The sequence below is a fragment of the Pempheris klunzingeri genome, chromosome 8 (genome assembly GCF_042242105.1).
Source record: "Pempheris klunzingeri isolate RE-2024b chromosome 8, fPemKlu1.hap1, whole genome shotgun sequence".
Lineage (NCBI taxonomy): Eukaryota > Metazoa > Chordata > Actinopteri > Acropomatiformes > Pempheridae > Pempheris > Pempheris klunzingeri.
This window is the reverse complement of record NC_092019.1, coordinates 3,395,747-3,419,210: the sequence shown is the minus strand read 5'-3', so window position 1 is coordinate 3,419,210 and position 23,464 is coordinate 3,395,747. Positions and strand designations below refer to the sequence as shown.

The 23,464-nt window shown below is 39.3% G+C and overlaps 1 protein-coding gene across 1 annotated transcript in view; it reads right to left on the bottom strand.

Annotated features, from left to right (window-relative positions):
* The window catches only part of tsnare1 (T-SNARE Domain Containing 1), a 115,886-nt gene that overhangs the window by 71,548 nt on the left and 20,874 nt on the right, over nucleotides 1–23,464 (bottom strand). The window contains exon 2 of the mRNA XM_070834789.1: nucleotides 18,359–18,480. Within this exon, the coding sequence (XP_070690890.1) occupies nucleotides 18,359–18,443 (85 nt within the window). The 5' untranslated portion in view covers nucleotides 18,444–18,480. The remainder of the gene's footprint in view (nucleotides 1–18,358; nucleotides 18,481–23,464) is intronic.

The following is a 23,464-nucleotide window of genomic DNA, read 5'->3' as shown; positions in this document are numbered from 1 at the left end:
TAAAACCACATCTGTGCTGAAATAAATGTAAAGGGGATGTTTCTAATGCAATGTTCATAGACTTTACAGTCCGTGGTTATCTCTCACTGTCCCAAACTGACCTGTCAAAGCTTCCTAAAGTAATCCATGATAATGTTTTTATGTTTAGGTGCTAAATGGCCCTTTTTGTGGTGCTTTTGCTCTTTCTTGTCCAACAATTGTGACCAGTGTTGTGACACCTTTGTTCTTCTTCGTTGTCCAGACTGAAACAGCTCAACTACTGCTGGTACAGACCTCCATGTTCCACAAAAGAAGAAGTGAACATCAAGTTCAAAGTTCAGTTAGTCCAAATACCTGTATAACTAGTGACATCATCCATTATGTTTCAGCTAAACTTTGTGTTGTTTCAAATATAGACACATTAGCTTGCTAACACACTGAACTAAGTTGGTGACCGTGGTAAACATCATTTGCACTAACATCGTCAGTGTGACCGTGCTAGCATCCTGATATTAGCATTTAGCTCAAGTAAAGCCTCACCAGCACCACCATAGTTTTACTAAACTACAACAAACAGTTGTGTAAAGTTTAACTTGTGCCAACCTTAAAGATGAATCCTAAATCATTTCTGCCACAACAATAATTTCATAATAATAATCATGATATTTAATTTATTTTAATTGGTACGTCCCGAGGGCAGTATATATTGTTATATTTGAGTTCTGCTCTGGTTCTTATTCACACTGACATTTTACAAACTAACCGATATGAAGTCATACAGTGTTGACAGGTAACTCACTGACTAGACACTTGTGGCCATTGCTATCCTGCATCATCAGGGCCCTCGTGGGAAAATCAAGTTCTGTTGACCGGCAGCAGGTCACACACTAATTTAATGCTTCTAATGTGTCTATTTATTTTCTCTGGGGACACAAAGACCTCATGAAGAACTGACTGTGAGTTGTATTAGTGCTATTGGACAAACAATGGCAAACAGGTAGAGACAGATGACATAAAAAAAAGAGATTTTACAGCAATTTTACATGCAGGATCCCTGAGTTACACACTGTTTGATGGACTTCATGAAAAAACAGTATACACAGAATAAAACAGAGTAGAATGAACTTGACAGCACTCTGTCTGATCAGAGAACACACGCTGACTGGTTTATGTGTTACCAGGGTCACAGAATGATTTGCATAAAGATATGCATCACTTATATAATCAATTAAAAGAATGATCCACAACAAGAAGACTGAGTCCCTCTTTTTAAAATGGCTACAGTCTGGTTTATTTTACAGCAGCCTAAAGGACATTTAATAACTGGAAAAAACACCAATTAGTACCAAACCAAATGGATTACGCAAGTATTACACATGCATTGATACAGTGGTCACACGTTGGTCTGGATGGATCAGTTATAAAAGACACGTGACTTTAACATGGGTAAGCAAGAGGAAAATGTCGTTTGGTGATAAAATGTATTCTGCTTGCTGGTGTTTTGTTCACATTTATAAGTGAACTGAATTACTTTCTGTCATGATGTATTCAGCAGGTCAGATTTTGGTACTGGCACCATGTAATTTAAGCAACACTAGTGTCTTTAACTATTCTATGCAGACAAAACCCTCATTTTACTGTACCATTATATGGGACTTCTAAGTCATGGTGACTACTGCTGCTCATACATTATGCCCACATCTACATTTTTAGATTCAAACAATGTGAAATGTTAAACACATCTGAAGGATTTCTAAAGAATAAATATAAAGGCTTTAAATAAGTGACACATCAAAGTTGCATTAATTAGTGATAGGAGATAGTAGGAAAACTGACATTTACAGCAATTATATTGAAATAATGTGTATTGTTATTATAATGAATAGATGTAGGAACTGAATGGACATCAAAGGCTGTGGGAGCCTCTAATGTAGAATCTAACTGCAGTGATGATGATAGAGTGGATGGGGAAAAATGGCATGGCACTAAGCCAAAGGCTGGCAGCAGGAGTGGTGAGTCTGCCGTATAAGTTATGTGGGCAGCACCATTTTCCCTTTCCAAAAGCACATGTCATTACAAATGACAGGGTTGGTTAATGGCCTGGAGCCATTACAGCAGACTGAGATCAACATCACGACCTGTGTAAGCGCCACAGAGAAGCTTTCTCACCCATGCTTTTGTCAAATACCACGTCTACTAATGACTGCAATTGGCATTTTTTCTGACATGGTCAGAAGTGCGGGGTTATAGATAAAACGTAGACACGTGAAAATGCACAAAAGTCCCTGTATTTAAGAACAGGAAGAGGATCAATATAGGCCTGAAATAAACAGAGACAGGGAAGGTGAAGGCAGAGACAAAGCAGAGCTGGACACTGAAAAAGATATTTATGGTGGGGCTGAAGGAAGAACTGTGAGACCTCACAGACCCTCCACCGTACATCACAAGTCATTAACTCTATTCACTGAGCTATACCGACAAATCGTACAGGTAATTACATGATTGCATGCAGTCAGTCGAGCAGCAGAACAAGATTGTGATACATTTGGGGAATTTGTCATTTTTCAACTGAAGGACCTTTAGTGCATTTCTAATATCACCTCACCACATACACATCTTTAACCTTTCATTATCATGATGGATGGATATCCAGTGGGCATGCTACAGTGGAGGTTGGGTTCAGGGTGGCCTTGCAGGATGGGTGTATGACCAAACTGTGTCCAGTACTAGGATCTCATACTCCTATCCAAACGAACTGGCAGAAACAAAGCTATACTGAACACAATACAACACAAAGTTTAACCTTTCAGATACAACACAGCTGTAATTCTTTCTTGTTAAAGTGTAACTTAACACCACATCTACTGTTTGAGTTAGAGTTAGTTTGGTTTTTAGTGTTGTAACACAACAGAGGTTATTTTCCTTTTTCTTGGGGAAAATCTAATCATTTAGTCCTTTGACCACCAAAACCTGTGATGTAACCTGGGACATGCCGCCCCAAAATTATGAAGCAACATCACGTTCACCCCCTACTTCTTTCAATTTTGGCTGCCATGTGAAAGGAGAGTTACATAATGTAATAACTATGGCTCTATGAATTCTGGGTGAGCTTCAGATGTCATATTAAGGCATTCAAATGTCTGAAAAGTAACTTAGACATGAGGAGAAATAGAAAACCACTGGAGCAACAATCTGACGGAGGTGTGAGGGCGAGTGTCAGCGGTTTTGGGGGGTACACGAGGGCGGGTGGAGCATGTGAGGGGTTATGAGGGTGGTGGTGGTGTGTGTCAGGGTTCGAATGCCTTTTTTGAATTTGTGACATGGCTGAGTTGGTCAGGTCGTTAAGTTACTGTTTGTCAGGAATTACTTTATTTAATAATTCCCTGATGAACTTCACCAGTTTGTTAATATATTTACCACTTTCGAAATAGCTACACTTCAGGATAGAAATGTTCATTATAGAAGAGATTGCCATTTGTTTATGTATTATATATATTGATAATTCCCAGAGGGTGATTCTTAATGACTTGATGGACTCACTTGATCAGGCCAATTTTCCCCCTGACTAACCCTTCGGTCTAATGGTGTGCTCAGAAGCACAAAACAGACAAAACCAAAAAGCAGAAAAAGAGCTGGATGCAAATTATTTCACTATGGAAACCCTAAAAAAACCATCATTGAAATTCATTGTAACCACCGTTAATCCAAGTTGACTACAGCAACCGCTCCTCAGGTGGAGTATCATCTCTCTACACATAGAATGGAAACCTGCCAGCATCTGCAGACAAATGTCAACTTTTGGGATGAAGCTAAGTGGTGAGGCCAACTTGATGGTCAGTCCTGCCTAATTGTTTTGCTTTTAACCTGTGTCACCGTGGCCTCCCCCACCAGTGCCAAACTGCCATAGAAAGACCAGATGGACTTGGTAAAGCCCAAAGCACCCACTCCTCACAGCCACAGGAGTCGGCCCCATCCTGATGGGACCAACACAGTAGAGTTACCGTCCTGCAGCGTGGCACATAGCACATGTCTGATCATTATTTATCTGACAGTGACACCAGAGGGTGAGAGTTGTTCTCACTGATGAATACGGTGTCTCAATTCAAGGGGGCATATTTCCTAAGCCTGTCAAAATTTGCATCACTGCAATTTGTAAATTAAGCCAAGCAGCAGCCTCACCAGATATTCATCCATTTGGTTGCTGAGGCAGAACTTCAACCCCCTCAATAACCAAAAGCAAAGTCTGTTAAAGGGCGGAGCGCCGACAAAATAAAAACTTCCACGGTGCATAGATATATCCACTAGTCCAGGTATACTTCCTGTTTCTACTCTTACCACCTTTTTCCATCTATAATTCGAAAACATGAACAAAAGTATTAAGCACATCTTATGTTGGAAACAGTTTACAGTTTACTCTCAATGTGTCATCTATGGCACTTCCAGCCAAAATGACTTAATTGCACATATCCAATGACCTTACATCTAACCTTAGCCAACGATCTTCTGTTTTGCATACAACTGTATCCTTTTAATGGATGAAATGGGTGAGAATGGCTGCCCAATTCACGTCACTGTCACACAATCTTTTCATGGGGGAGTAACATAATTTTCACATTAGAGCCCACAACACATAATCTGCACTTATGATTTCATGCTCATTTCACAAACTCCACTGATGCTGCCTTCCCTGGAAGGTTGAGGGATCCATAGAGGCTTATTTCGCAACCAGTGTTTGGTAAATGGTTTGGATCATTTCAGCAGCTTTTTATCTTTTCACACTTAAACTTTCTCTCACATTAACATGTCGACACTTTAACATGCTCATATCAGCATGCCACTTCAAAGCTGTACTGATATGCACTGCCTTCACAAAATCACTTTGGACAAATGTAGTCTCTCCATGGTTCGAGCAGTGGGCCTGATACAGTCATAACTTTAATTTTGTCCTATTTTATATCCCTGCTGAGGCATTTGAGAAATGCGAGAAGTGGTGTAAGAACAGGAAATTGTTTGAATAAATATTAAAGCAGCTCTTTGTGCCCACATGTGCTACATTGTTTACAATGACAACACTAACAAGCTAAAGTTTAACAGGCAAAATGTCACCATCTCAATTTAGCTTGTTAGCATGCTAACATCTGCTAATTATCACTAGGGGGAACGGTTCTCCAGGTTTTGGGTCATAAAGGAATATCCAGTAGTTGTTAAGACCCTTAACTCAAAACCACATATGTCGACCTGCTTGGACTTATGGTAATATTTCCTGATCTGACAATCTGACATTGGTCTGCATACAAAACAACTTTGGGAGAGACGACCAATCACACTCACATTCACACATGCATACAATTTAAACTCCGTGTCTTTGAGCTGTAGGAAGAATCTGGAGCACCTGGCGTAGAGTTTGTATGTGAAAGCCGGCCAGATGTGACTGGACAGCACCGCAGTGTCGCCCAAAGAAAACAAGACTGCAGAATACAGAATATTGCTTTTTGCTTGTGAGACCCCTGATTTCCTTGCTGCATAATCATGGGAGGTGTGTAGCTAAAATGCTTGGATGGGGACAAATTAGTGCCTCGACAATAATGAGGCTTTTTATCTAAGAATATTGTTCGGCCACTGTCAACATATTCTAATTTAACTGTATATTTTCATTAACACCATTACATTCCTGCTTTTTTTTTTTAATATAACTATTTTGGCTGCAACTTCTTAATACACTGCAGAGTTGGCTAATATAAATGTTTAATGACTGCATCATTTGAGAATCTTTTTTATCGATTAATCTATCTTATTTTTCTTATTGCTTATATTTGTTACGTGTCACATGGTGTGTTTTTACTCATTTTTCTAACTGTTTAGAATTATTTCCACGCATATGTTTAGTTATAGTAACTTTCAGTCGGCCCAATTACAAAAGGATGAATCCCTTTATCCACTGTATGCAACACTGTTTAGTTACTGAATGTTATAAATAGTACCTCTGACTGATCAGATATTAGTCTGGTGGTGATATTTGGTGGTGATTAGTAGTGATCCCTTTAGTTCATTTCCACTGGTCATAGACCCTAACTCAATATGGGAATGCACAAAGATTATATTTATGCCTTTGATAGGACTTTGAGTGTTTGGTATTTGTTCTTCAAACATTATCATGACTGTCAAACTGTGAGTAAGTGCGTGGAATTACAAAAAAGAAAGCTGTAGGGCAAAGTCTCACACATCATATTCCTAGTTGCACATGATAAACCCCAGTGAACTGATTATAGATGATGATCAGTTTGGCAGTGTGGTTGATTTTCTTTTTCTCAGTTTTAAGTGCTGAATAATCAATACAAAGTGCCCTGATTTCTCCTACAGTAATGAGTGAGAGTCCTGAGCATGCCGGGGATGAATTACCATCACGCCCTCATAGAGTAGCTTGTCGATAGCACAAATGTGCTATCTGCAACATGTTCAATTATACTCTCAAATCAGAGAGGCACATAATCAAGAGCTCCCATCTCATTATGCCTGAGGTCAGTGGCTGTCTCTCCTCAGTGAGTAAGGGACAGATTTTACTCTTCCAAAAATCTGCAATTTAGCCACCGAGCAGCTGACTGAGAGAATAAGAACCTGGCCTGATCCCAACAGCTGGCACTGCAGGTGGAGCTGACAAGGTTTGATTTTTGTTCTCAGAAGGATTTGACCAATATACAAACCCAGTCTGCAACATAAGCCAATCAAGCAGCTGCCTCTGTAAACTGAACTCATTTGGAGTTGGATGTTGATATCATTGTACACCTATTTTATTGAAATTATTTCAACATTTTCAGTTATTTTCTGATTTACATCACTCAAAATGACAACAACTGATAGCAGTGTCTTTGACCTCAGCTCTAAGAATATGGCCAAAACAGAGATCTCTTGTACAACTTAGTATACGTCCTCAAAAAGACTAATATGTCCCAATAAATGTATTCTATAGCCACTTTAAGATGAGGCCATCAATGTGTTTTAGATTGGAGAAGCCATTAGATCTGTGTGATGGTCAGTTTATCTCTCTCTCTCTCTGTCTAACTTTAGATTTGTTATATTTAGTTGTTTTTTGTGTTTAAGTGAAAAGTTTGTGTGTTTCTGTGCTTGCTTGCCTCGAACGACCCCCTACAGGATTCAGTTAAATAGAATTTCTCAGTGGCCAATGGACACCCTGGGGGCCAAAAAAATTAAGTGTGAAATCCATGGTTTCATTTTTTCATTGTTTCTTTGGGAAATTGTACTGAACAGAAAGTGTTCAAGGTTTGTTAAAGCCACTGTTGGTAAAATAAGATTGTTTTGCCCTTTGGCACCCTCAGTGGTAATATTTGTGATGAATGAACTGACAGCTCACTCAGGAGGATATTTACTGAGGATTTGCTGTCCTGTTTTAGGCGCCAACAGTCAAATTGCACTCCACATCCAGAATTTGTGCTGGCATCTCTGAAAACACTGTCTTTTATACTCTTTTGCATACTGGACATGTGCAACATGCATTCAGACAGCCCCGCATTAGGTCTTAGTTGCACTTCATGCAAATTAGATGACTGTGGTTGGGCTCATTTACATCTGTAGTGTCAGTAAATACACGGCAAAATTGAAAAAAAAAAACCTGCTGTGACCAAAAATTGTTTGCCTCTGGCTGTACTTTGTGACAGGTTTAGTAAATATACCCCTGAGACAGCTCCGACTTCTCTAAGATAAAAATGCACACCATCAGAAGAATCCGAAAAGATGCTGCAGTCACGTAACAAATAATTTGTTCTTTCACATATTTCAATTGTAAGTAATCAATTGTTGTTTTGCATGTTTCCACAGTCAGGTTCATTTTAAAACAAGATGCAAAACAGTGAGGAGATGTGTTATTTTTCATTACTCCCCATTCTTAATGCCACAACCCCTTTATCACTTTTAATACTATCATAACGTAACACACAGTAATTAATAGTTTCCTGGTGATTTGTTCGCACACCTGCAAGCTGAAAAAAGCTCCACAAATTACTTAACTAAATAAATGATTTAATTTAAAAGTAAATGAGATGAGGTAAATACACTGACTATATATGATTTTTGCATCTTTGAGCTCATTGGTTTGGTTTACAGCAGCCAGCCTTATTGTTCTGGTTCAGTCTCACTGGTTGTTTCCAGCTGGTCTCAGTTAAAGAGCTCTGATAATCATACTGTCGACCTTCCCAGCACTAAATTGCTGACAGACAAAGTTGGCTTTGATCATTGTGGTTTTTAGAAGGAGCTGCAAAACTAGGGTTAGTGGTAGTAGTCACTTTTTGGAAAGTGACTACTGGACTTTCCTGATGGCCACAAACATGACTCCTAATAAATGTTAATGCTGCTACATGTCTGTCAATTGTGTCAAGTCATGGAGGTTTAAAGAATATTAAAACTAATAACTTACCTCTTTTTTCAGTGTCACTGTCATATTTAGTACAGAATATTTTATTTCAATGTATTCATTTTTTATTATTTCACAATAGTAGTTCAACATAAGAGCTGAAACACCAAAGTCAGTATCAAACAAAACAAAACAAAATGGTGTTGCAGGTTTGTTTTTTTTGGCTGTTGGAAATAAAAAATAAATGTTCTAACTCAGACTATATATTTAGCTCAAAGTCCGATGTGAATATAGAGTTCCTATGTTCATACATCACTGATGTTACAGTAGAAACTAGTGCAGCCACTTCATCATGGACAAACAGGGTTATTATGACTGTAGCACGCTAGGACAACCTGGAGAGAGAACACAAACCACATGAATTCATAAAAGATTCACCCTGCCTTCACACACACACACACATATATACTGTACATACTGTACAACATCACCTCCACATGCAGCCATCTAGAGGCGTTCTGCTCTGTTCGGTGGGCTACCGTGTCCCCCGCAGCTAGAACATGCAGGAAATGCAGACTAGAATTAAATCATTTCCATGAAAAGCTTTGTTGTGGTCTCAGTGAACATCCTGCTGTTCAGACGCTGCAGTTTGGCTGGATGTTTTTGTGTCTTTGATGAAAGCTTCCTCGTAATTTTGCTTCACTTCTCTGCTCAGTGGGAGACGGGCCATTTGCAAACAGAGTGAGGAAAGATATGCAAAGATAACAAACATTAAGCCACCAAATTGATCTTGCTTAAACATTTAGAATAGGGCATCAATTATGTGATCTCAGCTTCATAAAATCTAAGTTTGTGCTCATGCTGATAAACCTTTTTTTCCCTCATGATCTCCCTGTAATGCAAATTTGGACGTTAAATAATTATTAATGAAAAAAAGCAATTAACACAGTGACATACATTCAGTTAGAGGACATTTGATTTCTGCTCAAACTTGATCGATCATCCTGCCTTACCGTAGGAGTAAGCTTTGTTGAAGTTACAAATTGTTTATTGCAGAATTTGTTACAAAGCATGACCTTTCCAAACAGCTATTATAGTTGCATGTAAGACAAATTAAGTTATTATTACAATATATTATTATAAATTCTTTAACACCAGCGGCTCAATAAGGCAAACGCAGAAAAATAACTTTACTGAAGCTTCATTTGCTGCCAGAATTGCACTGATTTTGGGTTCATTCTTTTTGGTTTTTACTCTTTTTCATCAAGGATCAATCATGTCCAACTGATTTTCCTCCTTCAGGCTTTATGTCGGCACTTATTTAATAGTCTGCTTTTCTTCGGTAACTAAACATCATTTCTCAGAAAGTTGGGAGAAACATGAAGATCAAAATTGAAATTCAATTCAAACTGTTGATTATGCTTCAAACCAGGACCCATTAAATTAGATATTTAATGACAATTTCATGATCTAATTTTCACTGGTACTTTTTTTGCTTTGATTTGTCTCATCCAATTAAGCGCTTAAATTTGTAAAAAATATTCAAAAATATTGGTAAATTATCAAACCTTACAAACCAAACATTGGCTTTATATTAGAAAAAAAACATCTATATTTTACAGCCTTAGTTGTTGCCCTGCAGCATCATAATATAAAAGTGTCGGATTGAAAAGTCTGCTGTGTTGTTATTCTCTCCACAGCTACAAACACAACCAGTCTTACAAATTGCTGATATGGTCTCATCTTAGTTTGATATACTGTTGTTCTTATATCTATACTGAGTATTTAACCCAGTCTGATTCTCATAGTTCAGTCAGATTCCATACATTCATGGGTCTTTGACTGTTTTAATCAAAGAGGAATTCACATGTTCAGAGATTTAAAAGTTTGTGTTCTTGTCATGTATTTTCTCACAGATGGGCAGAAGTCTGTCAATTGCTCGACACTCTGAACATATACATAAGTATTTTTTCCATAGACTTCATTTAGACAGACAGAACTCACAGATTTTTAGAAAAGAATTTTAATATTGCCATAAAATGTCTCACTGTGAGAGTGGTCAGATAAAGTCATTCCTCTCCTGTATTGTTTTGTGAGGCAGATAGACAGAATGTACCAGAAACACCTTGATTGTACTGCCTTTGTTGTGCAAAACATATTCTAAAGTTTGATTATAGATACAGGCCTTTGCAAACAACACCCACAGCTATTAGATCACCATAACATCACTACAGGAACGTGCTATCTGTGACGCACGAACCTAAACAGTTAATCAGAAAAGCTTACGTACTTTATGATGTCCAACAAGCATTTAAAAATGAGATGTCTGAATCAGTAGCTCCTCTGACCGGCCCCGTGGGGGTCCGTCACGAGCCCAGCGCTGCGAGTACTTTACATGTGACCAGAATGAGACCACAATAAACTGCTTGTGAGACCAGACTGAAACCTCCGGCTGGATTCTTGGGCTGCCAATGAAAGAATCAGGAAGTTTCTAACAATCTGGCTGTACAATCCAGAGACCAGGGCTATGTAACGTATATGTTTTTAATATCTCTTTTGTATTTATAACCAGAAACATGTCTAAACTTTTAGGGAAGTGAAAAAGCAAGCTGACTTAGTGTCCGTTTGTCAGTTAGTTTGTGTTTGATACATTTGCGGCGTTTTTTTTTCTTGCAATTCACAAATGTTTTCTTCATTTACTCGTGTTTGGTCTTTTTACTTGACTCCTCATCAGTTCTAAATCATTGAGCTGAAAATGGTTTTTATGTTCACAAAACATTTTACCAAGAGTTTGAGATTTGCCACAATTCTCCACCAAGCAGTACACTATATTTCCCTGAGTGTGATGTAATTAGTTTAGCATAAAAAGAAAACATGGCGTTTAGAAAGAAAAAATGCTTTTGTTTGTTTTATAGTGCAATAAAATTACTTCATTTATGGATTTTGTGGAAAATCTGTTACTAAAAAATGTGGATGTTTTCCAGAGACAAGTATTTTCAAAGTTGCAAAGTTTGCTGTCTAACAAAACACAGATTTACAAAGCGTCCTAGATTGTGCTGCCAGCTAGTGGCATCAGTGGCTGGAGAGCCGCTGTGAGCGAAGGTGCAGAGGGCACAGTGACGCCAGAAGGCACAGTGAAGCCAAAGTGCTCATACGAGGATGTAAGGTCACAGAGGGCTGACTTGAGATCAATGGCATCTCAGTTGGTCCATTAATCCATGCGTGGCTGTCTCACACATGGCCCACTTTGGCCACTTAACTGCCCATCAGCAGTGCATGGAGCTGGAGGAGCAAAAGCTCATCATAGTCTTCTCACACCCAGTTCACCCTCTTGCTTCATTCAAGCTTAATAAGCAAGGCTATGTCTTCAGAGTGCTCGTCAAGGGGAACTAACAATGTGGACACATCCGTGGGTCAGGTCTAACACTCAGCACTCTGTCTGCTGTGCGCTGCAGAGAACCAGGCGGGACTAGACACTGCTGTCAAACAATGACAAGGATGACTGGTATACTGTCATCAGGTCTTTACTGTGCTCCCAAGGAAATAAAACCTTTTATATATGCAGCTGTGTCCAAACAACAACTCTGATTTATTGTTTCAGTCATGTTTCAAGAAAAATAGCGACACATCCTCAGGTGCCATTTGGCAGGATTTGCTGCTTCTCTTTGTCATATATAAACTGAAAAGCTTTTTGGCTTCATGACTTTTGAATATCTTACCTTGTTGGCATTTTTTCCACAATTTTTTTGACATTTCATGGACCAAAAGATGAACTGACAGCTGATAACAAAAGACAATCATTAGTTACAGCCTCAGCCCTACCCCTCCTCTCCCTCCACACACGGTGGATCTGCTGGCAGTCCTGAAAAGCAAAAGCCAGCGGCTTACTAGGATTTTACAAAATTGACAACTTTTTTGCTTTTTCTTAGCGTGAAGTTAAGGTTTTGATTATTAACTGTTTGCTGAAACTGGACAGGAAAACAATGTGAATTACAAATCAATCTTGCTCACCTTTTTGATTGGATATCTATTGAAACAATAACTGTGCTCAAACTCCATTTGTTTTTTTTACAGCTGTAACTATTGCCATTGGTCTTCAAAACTGCACTGGGGCACAGCGCTACTTTGAGCTAAATGCTAACAGTATACTGCAGCTAATTATCATGGAAGAGAAAATATAGTTGAAACTGATGGGAATGTCATTATTGCTGGCATTTGTCATTAGTCATATACCAAAGTATTGGACAAATTGAAATTTTGACCTGGTGCTAAATGAAAAGTCAGGGGTTCGTCCTCTGCAGACAGTAGAACATATTTACTGGCGATCCATCCAGTAGTTTGCTAGATATTTTAAATGAGAACAAAGTGTTGGTCTGTATTACTTTGCCTTGCAGGTGCCTTTCTGGTGAGTCCTTGTAAATGCTCATAGTTATTATGAATCAGGAGTGAATGTGATTCTTCTATCTGTGTCATTTCAACCGAATTAGAGTAGAAGAGGTTGAGTTTGTCTTCCTCTGGATTTCAGAATCACTTTAGCTCTGTCTTAATTCGGTATCTTACCCTGTAAAAACAGGCAAAAGATCCACTGGTCTGTCCAACACAGAGAAAGATATCTGATGTATCCTCAAAAGCAACGGGCAGAATTACATGCCATATTTGAGGCAGGGATAGGCTTTAGACAAGCAAGTCCATATTTAGACCTCATTTAGGGGAATAATCAATCAGAAGAACAGGGATAACGGTGTACACTTTTAGATAGTGTCTCCTTAAAGGCAGCCATGGTGCTGCATTCATTTGTATATAAAAATAGTGATGGAATTAGCTGTGTGAAGAATGAGGAAAATAAATGTCTAGAGAGGGAGAAGTTTAAATCTTTCCTACTTTCTCATCTCCACACATCTAACCAACGGCTGCATGAAGCAGAGTTCGACCCCGACCCAGTCCTGAGGCTGTATTTAAACATATTAATATACTTTAAATACAATAAGTAACCTAACAACAGCAACAGACCAACACAGGATATGAAACAGCAGCACCAACATAAAACATATATAACTTTTATAGCATATATAACAAAGGTTTACTGGCAACACACACAAGTCAGTCAACAACCAGCATATAACACTGTAGCATCTCAAAGTTAGAAACCATCTGCTTCACTAGTTAGTAGATCAACGCTGCCTTTTCCCAATGCCAGACAGCTCAACTTACAAATCTGAAAGCTGCAGTGTTGGTAGTTTTAGGTTCATTATCCTGCTGTATTCTTAATTAGAGGGAGAATGTAAGCACCAAAAACATAACACAGTTTACAGTTACATTTCAGTTCATCAACATCAGGCTAGGAGGGATAATATGGCATTTGAGAAATACCTGGCTTTAAAAATGTACTCAAAACCATTTGAAATATACACACACACACACACACACACACACAGTAGGACAACTGTGAGCACCAGTGTAAACAGTCAAGCATAAAATAAGTGAGATTCATTTTCAGCACTCCTGCAAAACAACATATGGTATGTCAATATGTGTTGATATTAAAGCTGTGTTGTCCCGTCATCCTGAATGAGACACGCGGCGGTGCTGGAAGTGACACGCTGCCTCTCAGAGTGCAGGGTGGAGGGCTGAGAGCTTTTGCTGGGAGAGGGAGGAGAGAGATTAGCCTAAAAGACAGCTCTATTAGAGACTTAACCTGGGCTTTGATCATTTCCTGAGCTCCCCTTCAGATCAGCCTGAGCAACAGACGGCAAATCTGACAGGCTCCTGCTCTACCCCTCCACCTCCCCCTGCACCACCACCACCACCACCACTCATATCCCTCATAATGTACCCAGGCTTCACTGTGATCAAAGACCCCCTTTCTGGTGACTGAGGCTCCCATCTGTCTGCCCACAATAGAGAAGACTGGGAGAGAGACACTGACTGTCAGGCTGAGTGAAAGGGAATATTTCAGGGCACACTTCTGAGTACAGTATGCTGCAGTCCAGAGACAAAAAGCACATGTGATGTTTGTTTTTCTCCCTGACACATCCTCCCTTCCTCCTTCACTGTGGATCTGAAATGCAGCATAATGACTCGTGCCAGCTACTTCCCTTGAGTGTCAGACATGATTGGTATAAACACACATTCTGTATACACGTCTGTGAATCTAAAGCACACGGTTGGTGGATAAGGGCATATTCATTTGGCGCTGACTGGCCCAACGGTGAACATTTCACAGGATAAAAAAAAAAATAAGACCTGAGGCCTTTTTCATAAAGCTCAACACTAACAGCAGTGGAATGCACTAAATGTTCTGCTCAGTGATTGAAGCTTTTTTTTTTTTTTTTTTATAAATTGACTGAGGTTGTGACTGCTAGAAACACACTGCTGCATACATACTAAGCAATTACTTTGGTGACAAAAAAAAAAAAAATAAAGAAATCAGCATGTTAATCACGTTTTACATGGTTAACAGCTACACTGCTTATGTGTGAGTAACTAGTATGGGTGAGGGAAAGAAGATATGTTGCTTTATTTCACAAAAAAACTAGCAATAATCAAGTGAATCATTATATCAAACCTGCAGTGAAGCACCTTTGTGCAGCATTGTTTGATTGCCTCTGATGGCGTAGATTTTATTAGTAGAAGAGTAATACAGGTAAATCATACTGTCGTAGTCACCAACGTCAGAATTACACATGCATTTAAAGAGGAAATACAATACAATATTTGCCAGGGCCCTCCATTCTAGCATGTTAGAGCAAGACTATGAGGGGCCACTGGGTATCAGACGTCAAGTCTCTGCAGGAAATACATGGATGCTGTGGCGTTTTGGCCGTCCGTCATGCCCATATTAGAAAGAGTGCAGTGTGGGTACCTGTGTTGCAGCTGGGCTACAGCTGTCTTGGTGTGTGTGAGTGCCAGCAGAGTCCTCGCCAGGCTTTCAGAATGAAAACACTTAATGTTAGTCGGCCCTAAATAACTAAAGAGGCGAAGGATTTATCAGTTATATGTGGAGCCATGTGTGACGTTTACTGTCACAGAAGAGAAATGTAAGTCTTCATGGTGTCTGACAGCGACTGTCCACTGGAGTCTGTGAAGGTGTGACAACATTATGAGCCGTGAGACTGATGCTGCTCTCAAATGGAGCTAGTGAGCTCGTGTGGTTACAACGCAGGAAGTCGTGTTTGCGATATGAACGCCGTTCAAGGAGTTATGTGGTGAAATGTGAGGCAGCTGGGAATATCAACATTTTCCTCAAAACTAAGATTAGTAAGTAATCCTGTGCTGCCCCTTTTTCATTGACCTCTTAAAAGCATTCGACACCGCTGATCAAAAACTCTTTGGGACTAAAATAGTAATATTATAACCGGCCATCCACTAAATTATTAACTTTATCAAATTCCATGGCCCCCTCCATTCACGTGGGCTCTTATTGTGAACATGGTGAACACAACTACATTTGAAGTTACCATCAATTAGCTACAGTTTTGACTGATTAATGACTAATTAATGGAAAATACCTCTAATCACTAAAACTGTAGATTACAGCTCACACAATAAGTCTCTCTGCACAAACCTCCACCAGCACACTACAGTATACGCTGACATAATGAGTGTATGATAGCACAGAGTGTATGAACAGGGTCATGTGTGGAGACCAATCCAGAGCTAAAAGGTTGGATAGTCAGACAACACAACTCATTTCAGGCCTTACTTTCACTTTGTAAATGTGGTTTCCAGTCTTTTGATTTAAAATAGTGGTTATAAAATGGATTAAATAGTCTATTATATGCTCCCTAGACAGCCTTTAAAATGATCTGAAATGCATTTGGTAAATTCATTTGTGTATTTTGAGGTGAGGTGGCTCGTGTGTGTCGTTTCAGCTGATGATGTCATGAGTCTCTGAATGCAAAAATACAGAAAAAATAAGAATTTCTCATTGATGCACATGGATATTCTTGAGTTGTCTTTATCTTGCCCACAACATGAAACATTAGTTCATCGTCCTCGCCATCTTTAACTCTATCTGCACCGAGTCTCTCTCCATCTCTCCCTCACACAATCAGAGACACAAACACACACCTCCAGTTCGGCTGGGAACAAGTTTTGCTTCAGGGGCTCCGTCTTGCTCCTATCCCATTACTAGGCTAATGAAAGCATTGAGAGGATCAAATCCAATGAAGCTGCCTTTTACACTGCTTAACCCTTATGAAAACATGTGACATCTGTGCAAAAGCACACACACACACACACACGTAGGCTACACTTACACACATATACACATATGAATAAGTGGTACACATGCTGTATGTGCATACGATAGGGGGAACGGTGTCTGCTCCTGCTAGTGCTGCTTGCAGCGTTTATCGATCAAAAGAACAGCTGTTGAGGAAGGTGAAGAACACACTAATACAAAGCGGCAGCCCCAGACTCTGGGCGGCTCCAGGCAAAGAAAGCCATCAAGGCCCATGTGCACACACACGTCTCAGTATTTGACCAACAGAGTAGAGCAACATGTAAATATATAACATAAAATATCTTAATTTATTTGAGTATCATCTTATTTTAATGGCCATTAGACCTCGAGGTAAGTTAGAAAGTAAATCTATCACAGATTCAATTAGAAAAAGACAAACTGTGCCCACATAAAAAAAACAATAAAGACCTTTTTCAACTATTTTATAAGAGTCACAGTTCTTATGAAGTTTATTATAACATCAACTCAGTGCTCCAATTTAAACCTTTCTGTTATAAGACAAACGCAGCTCACTCTGCTTTCACAATCACAGTGGCATTCCTTACCAAAATAATTACTGCAGAGTGCTCCTCAGTAACAGTAAGGTGCATAATACACATCACATTCAACATAAATCTAGTCACCGATGAGCTAAAATGTGCATAATGACTAAATGATTACTAAAATTCATGTAAATTCATTGAAGCCATCGTGTTTACATGCAGCTGGTATCAACACTTAAGTGTTGCTGCTATATGTGAGGTTAATGATATGAAGCTTCTGCAATAAAAACATGTTTTTCTACACTACCTGTTGTCAATCATGTCTCGGAAATACTCAATCACAAATATTTACTCGACATCACCAATGTGAAACCTGTGTGCCACACAGGAAGTAGCTTCAGTGCCCTAAACTGTCTCTACAGACATGGGAGCTGTTTACTCCCATCAACACAGATAATCACAATTCATTTGCAATGTCCTCTGTGTTTTCAAAGAAACTTAATGCAGCCCAGATTACGTCTTCTGAAACACCAAAATAAAGACATACATTGAGTGAGTTGAATTTATGAGCGAACTCTTCTGTGCCCATACAAAACGTTCCTGTGCAGAAACAATGCATTGTAAGTTTTAGACACTTTACACTTCATTACTTCTTTGTTTTCTACCAGGGTTAGCATGGGACCAAGCTCTGGTAGCTTGGAACATTTATACTTCTCTACAAAAGGTGAAAAAAACATTAAGTTCATCCAGTCTTGACAAGAGGTTGTTGAGTTTCACCAACTGGCAGACTATATTTTTTCATTTTTTTTTCCATAATAAGTCACTAAACACAATGTGGACTAGGTCGACTGAGACGGTGTGTGTGCAGAAGTCAAATAAGCCCTATGCATTCAAGCACAGGGAAGTCACCAACTATAGTAAATCACAACCGCTGATAAGTTAAGAGGCAATAAAGTTAAATGGGCTTTTATAACCTCTTATGTCTGCAATATTTATCACATGCTGAGCTGTTGCTGTATGTATATTTTGACCCATCAGATCTTGTCATATGTTCATAAAACTACCCAAGTATTCTGTCAGAAAAAGGCTGAGATCACAAAACGTCCATGACACAATCGTCCCTGACAAATGTATGTAGTCCTCTGACACCAGAACTGACTTAAGTGTAGAGGGAGGTAAAGGAAAGTCATGTTGGCAATTGTCTTGTTTGTTTTCGGTGTCTCAAATTTAAACTGATTTAATATGCAGCATCCCATGATATTTTCAAAAATCAACATTTGTCCTTACCGACCGGCTGGTAGCCCTGCCTCACAGGACCTCCAAATGGGTTGCGACTGCCAAAAGAGCCTCCATCAATGGACCCATACGACATTCTGTCTGGTGGTCGGTGGGGTGTCAGCTGCAGAATCCTAGGGAAGGAACAATAACCAGAATTTATCAAAAAGGGCAATTTATCACCATTCTGAAGTCTCTGCAGTCTAAAAATGTATGCACTCAGGGAACTGACACTAAGTGAAGAAAGTGAACACGATTTGTAGAATGTCTTTGTAGACGTAAGAAAGCTGTGCACAGAAGGCATTAATGGAGTGGGGCTGGTAATGGAGGTTTTTAAACAGAGCTCCAACCAAGCAACAACCCACTTCTTACCAATCACAGCTTGTCTAAAGTCTGTGAAGTGACCCATCGTCTTCTGAAGAGACGTTCTTCAACGCTTAAATTTGGGTGAAGCTTTAATTTCTAGGTGCCACTTTTGTGTGCCAGAAAATCCAAACTAGGATTTTCAAAGACGACCAAATACGGATATTTAAGAGCAACCACCACAACTTTGATTTTGTGAAACAACTGTCAACTGAGCAAGCATGCCCCAAAAATATACTTCTCTTCAAGCCTTAAAAACAATGACTGTAAAAACTGTCAGCAAGAAACGTACAACACAACACGAAAACTGAGACAGCCAGAGAGGCTGTATCATGTTTTGTAAAATAATTTGCTTTATTTTTGATTTGCTTTATATTTTTGAGAGAGAAATTTTCATGCGTTTCAGCAGACTTAAAGTAAATCCTTGGCTGTTTCGGCTGGCATTGATTGGGTATCATTAGTGCTGCATCACAGTATTATGCAATATTTTTGATGTTGGAACAGCATTTATAGAAATTTAAGAACAAACATTGAATCGAATGACTGTGTCATGGGAAAGTGTTGCTCATTATGCCAAATTCCTACCAGTTTTGAGACAGCTGGTGCTTCCAGAAAAAAAAAAAAATGCTGGCATGATGGAGCAAAGAGAGTTCTTTGCTAATATATTAGCATTGCCTGCCTGTTTTTGATGGATGAGTGAGCAAGAAATAGTTTGTAAACACACACTAAAACCTTAACAGGGTTGCATTTTCAGTCGTGATGGAGAGCACCGTTCCCTCACAAAGAATCCCACATCATTTGTCAATTCTAATACCCTCCAGATTGTTACTAAATGGTACATAAAATAAAACTGCAAATGTAAACCTAACCACAGACATCATCCATTTAGCACACAAACACTCATCAAAGACAAGTGCGAGTGTTAGCACGGCATCCACTCTAATTTATTCTGAAAGGAACACTATGGTTTATTACTGCTTGGGTTTTATTTCATTTTCAGAGCTGGGGCCATCGCTTATGATAAAATTGGACTCTGCTATGACATCGCTGAAAATACCGCGGGTCCGATGGGGCAACAAATATAAGCAGTCAGACAATTAGACAGGTTGTAAAAACATGTTACTTAAACTTAAACAAACAGTAAACAGTTGTAAAGATACTATTAGTGACAGTCATATGTGTTCACGGTCGTTTTCACCTTCCAATAAAGTTTTGTGTGTTTGTTTCTCGTGTACAGCCGGTATCATCCGACTGCTCAGGTCACTGCTGTGTTTTGCACCGAGGTCTTTGAGAGTTCAGCAATTATTTTGTTATCATAAGTTATGATGAGGGAAAAAGATTGATAGATGGCCCGAGCTGCACATGACAATGAAGGAAAATCTATAAATCATATGTTGCCATTACATTTACTAAGTGCAGTCACAGTCCCAGCAGCATCTTTACCCTCGCTAAAGATGCCGAAGGTACCCAGTGGAGTTTTTGAACAGTTGAGCTTTTTATCTGTGGGTCCCTGTTGTGCTCGTCTCAGATGAAGACACACATGCATGCACATTCAGTACCAATGCTTTCCCATTATTCCAGTGATCCACAGGTGGTGATGACTGCAGCAGATATACATCACTGCAGCACCAAAGGCAGGAAAGAAGACGACTGTTAACTAAACAGTGATGTAAACAATGCAGGTTTCATGTGGGTATAAAAGTGGGAATGCATTCAATAAGTTTGTTGGACCTCAAGAATACATACAGTGAGATTTGATGAGGAAAACTGACTCCACGGGGCACCTCAAGTACAGACATGGTTAGCCTTATTAAGCAACGAGACTGGAAGCGGTGAGAAAAAGCCAGCACATTCATGTCCAAATACAAAGCATGTTTTCTAGAAACTCTAAAGATCATGACAATGTTGTATCATGTTTGTCTAATCGCCAGAAATAAAACATGATTTCAGGAGGAGTTATGTGCTGAAAGTATTTGTTGCAGAACATTAGGACAAAGCCTCAAATATATTTTTGTGCTTCAAGTCTATTTTCTTCCATTTTACACACAGTGTAGCGTCGGCAAAATGTGGGTGACCAACTCTCAGTACTGTGCCTGAACGCATCCTGTGAGACAGATGGAGGTCAGAAGCTGCTGCTCTGCTAACATGATGCTCATGCTATGGGGCCTAAAGTTTTAGTCACTTTAAAGGACATGACAGACATGTTAATAATATCAGATCCTGGCTCTCTAACATTTATTTGTATTCCTGCGAGGGCACTGTGATGTTCTCCATTTGTGTGGGTGTTTGTCACTAGAGAAATCAAGCATGCAGGGACTAAAGTAACCAGTAACTATTTCAGAGTCAGCCTCTTTAGGATGTTAACCCATAACCCACTTACGCGATGAGAGGCGAAGAGGACACAGAATACTCCTCTGAATACTGCTGAAAAGGTCAAATCCTCATGTGAACATGTGTTTCACCCGCGGCCAGAGACACACAGATGAAGCTCTAATCAACAAATCTCTCTCAGCACTTCAGCATCTCTATCAAAGGTCAGAATATGATAGTGGTCAAGTGGCCAATGCTCTTTCCCAACCGTGAAAGACAAGCATTCAGACAAGCAGGAGAATGTGATTAGACTCCAGAGTCATTGTGCCGCCCATTGTTCTGGTGAAGCCAGTGAATCTGGCCTATAGGACCGGCATTATGGGTACGAGGCGAGAGAGGAGCAGCCGGAGATTCAGCGTCTGTTACATTACAGGGAGACAAGATTCAGTGGGCCACGAGAACGTTTAATCCGATTAATTTTCATAGAGAAGGGAGATTAATTACTTTTGGCAGTCCATAAACAATCTTCACTCTGCTTGATTTCAAGCCCAGTGACTGCGGCTCACAGCCCTCTGAAGTGTGGACACGCACTGCCTCTATCTGCATACAAGATGCACACTCATGGATGCACATTCATGTCTGCACGCACACACACACACACACACACACACACAGATTTGGATAACCTTACCCTTCACCACTGTGTACAATTATAAAACCCTCAGGTTGTTTACTTAGTTGCTTATATGAGTGAAAATTGAGGTCATTAGAGTGATAACATGAACAGAACAACAACAAAAAACATTAAGAACAGGCATATTGCTGCGCCATTACTCATGCACAGGATGGTATCATCTCTGGTGATGCCATGAGAGCTTCCCTCGTCCTCCGAGTCCCAACCGTCTGTCCAAGCATCATCACCACAATGTAATGGATGGTACAATAAATGCATCCAAGCTACTCTTCCTACTCATTTTTACTGCTCTGCATGTAAGTAGTATGTAAGTAGATTTATAGTGAGTTTAAAAAGGGCAACAGAGGAGTTGGTGGTAAACTTATATGTGAGGTGAAGCTACGTAGCTAAGCAGGACACAGGGGACACCGATTATAACCTCATCGTAGGGATAGCGATGCTATATTGTTATATATATATATATATAGATAGATAGATAGATAGATAGATAGATAGATAGATAGATAGATAGATAGATAGATAGATAGATAGATAGATAGATAGATAGATAGATAGATATATATAGATATATAGATATATAGATATATATAGATATATAGATATATATAGATATATATATACACACACACACTACTCACAAAAAGTTAGGGATATTCGACTTTCAGGTGAAATATATGGAAAATGTAAAAAGTGAATGCTACAGTGATATTATATCATGAAAGTAGGGCATTTAAGTAGAAGCATGCACTGGTAATTTTATTCATCTTAAACAATTTATTTGAAGAAAATCTACCAACAGTGGTAGGTATACCACAACAAAACATGTTCAGTGTGTCAATAAATTGGGACGTGGCCAAAGGACGTCCACTCCTCTCCTTTCTGTGACTCTTCCAGTCTCTGTATCACTGTTCCAACCTCCTGATGACACTCTGTGACCCTCTAAGCTCAGTGAACACCTCCGTCTGAGGACTTCCTGTTTGAAGCCTCCAGTGTTGAGGTGCTGCTGATCAACTGTTAGGTGTCGTCTTGGTCTCATGATGTCAGAATGTGAACAGCAGGATGAGGAGGACTGTTTAAATACCAATTCTAACTGAAGCAGGAAATGTATTGGTGGATTCATGGATCAAACCTGTTGTGAATGTTGCTGTTAAGCTTCTTGTTAGAGAACAGCAGCTGGTGCAGAAAGTACTGAGACACTGAACAGTTGGACATGTGCATTCAAAGGTTTAGAGAAGGTCACATTAAGTTCACCTGGAAAGGTTAGAATGTATTTTAGGTTCATCCTGAAATTTCACCTGAAAGCTGAATATCCCTAACTTTTTGTGAGTAGTGTATAGATCTATCTATATATATATATATATAAATATATATAGATAGATATATATGCTTTTATACCAAACATTTTTCCAAAGTTAACATCTTCAAATGACTGCTTTTGTCTGAGCAACAGTCCAAAATGTTCCATTTACAGTGATAGAAAACAGAGAAAAGCAGAAAACCCTCAGGTTTGAGAAGCTGGACCACAATGTTTAGATTTTGTTTGATAAGCGACTAAAACAATTAATTGATCATCAACATCACCGCAGATTAATTATGTGTCAACTAATTTAGTATTCAGCTTCCAGCGTTAGTTTGCCTGCACAATGGAAGCAGGTCTTCTGTGAACTGCAGTGACAGTGTGCAGAGATGTTTTTATTGTCCCATGACTGATGAGGTACGAGATGACACGACAAATCAAATTAATTTCAGTT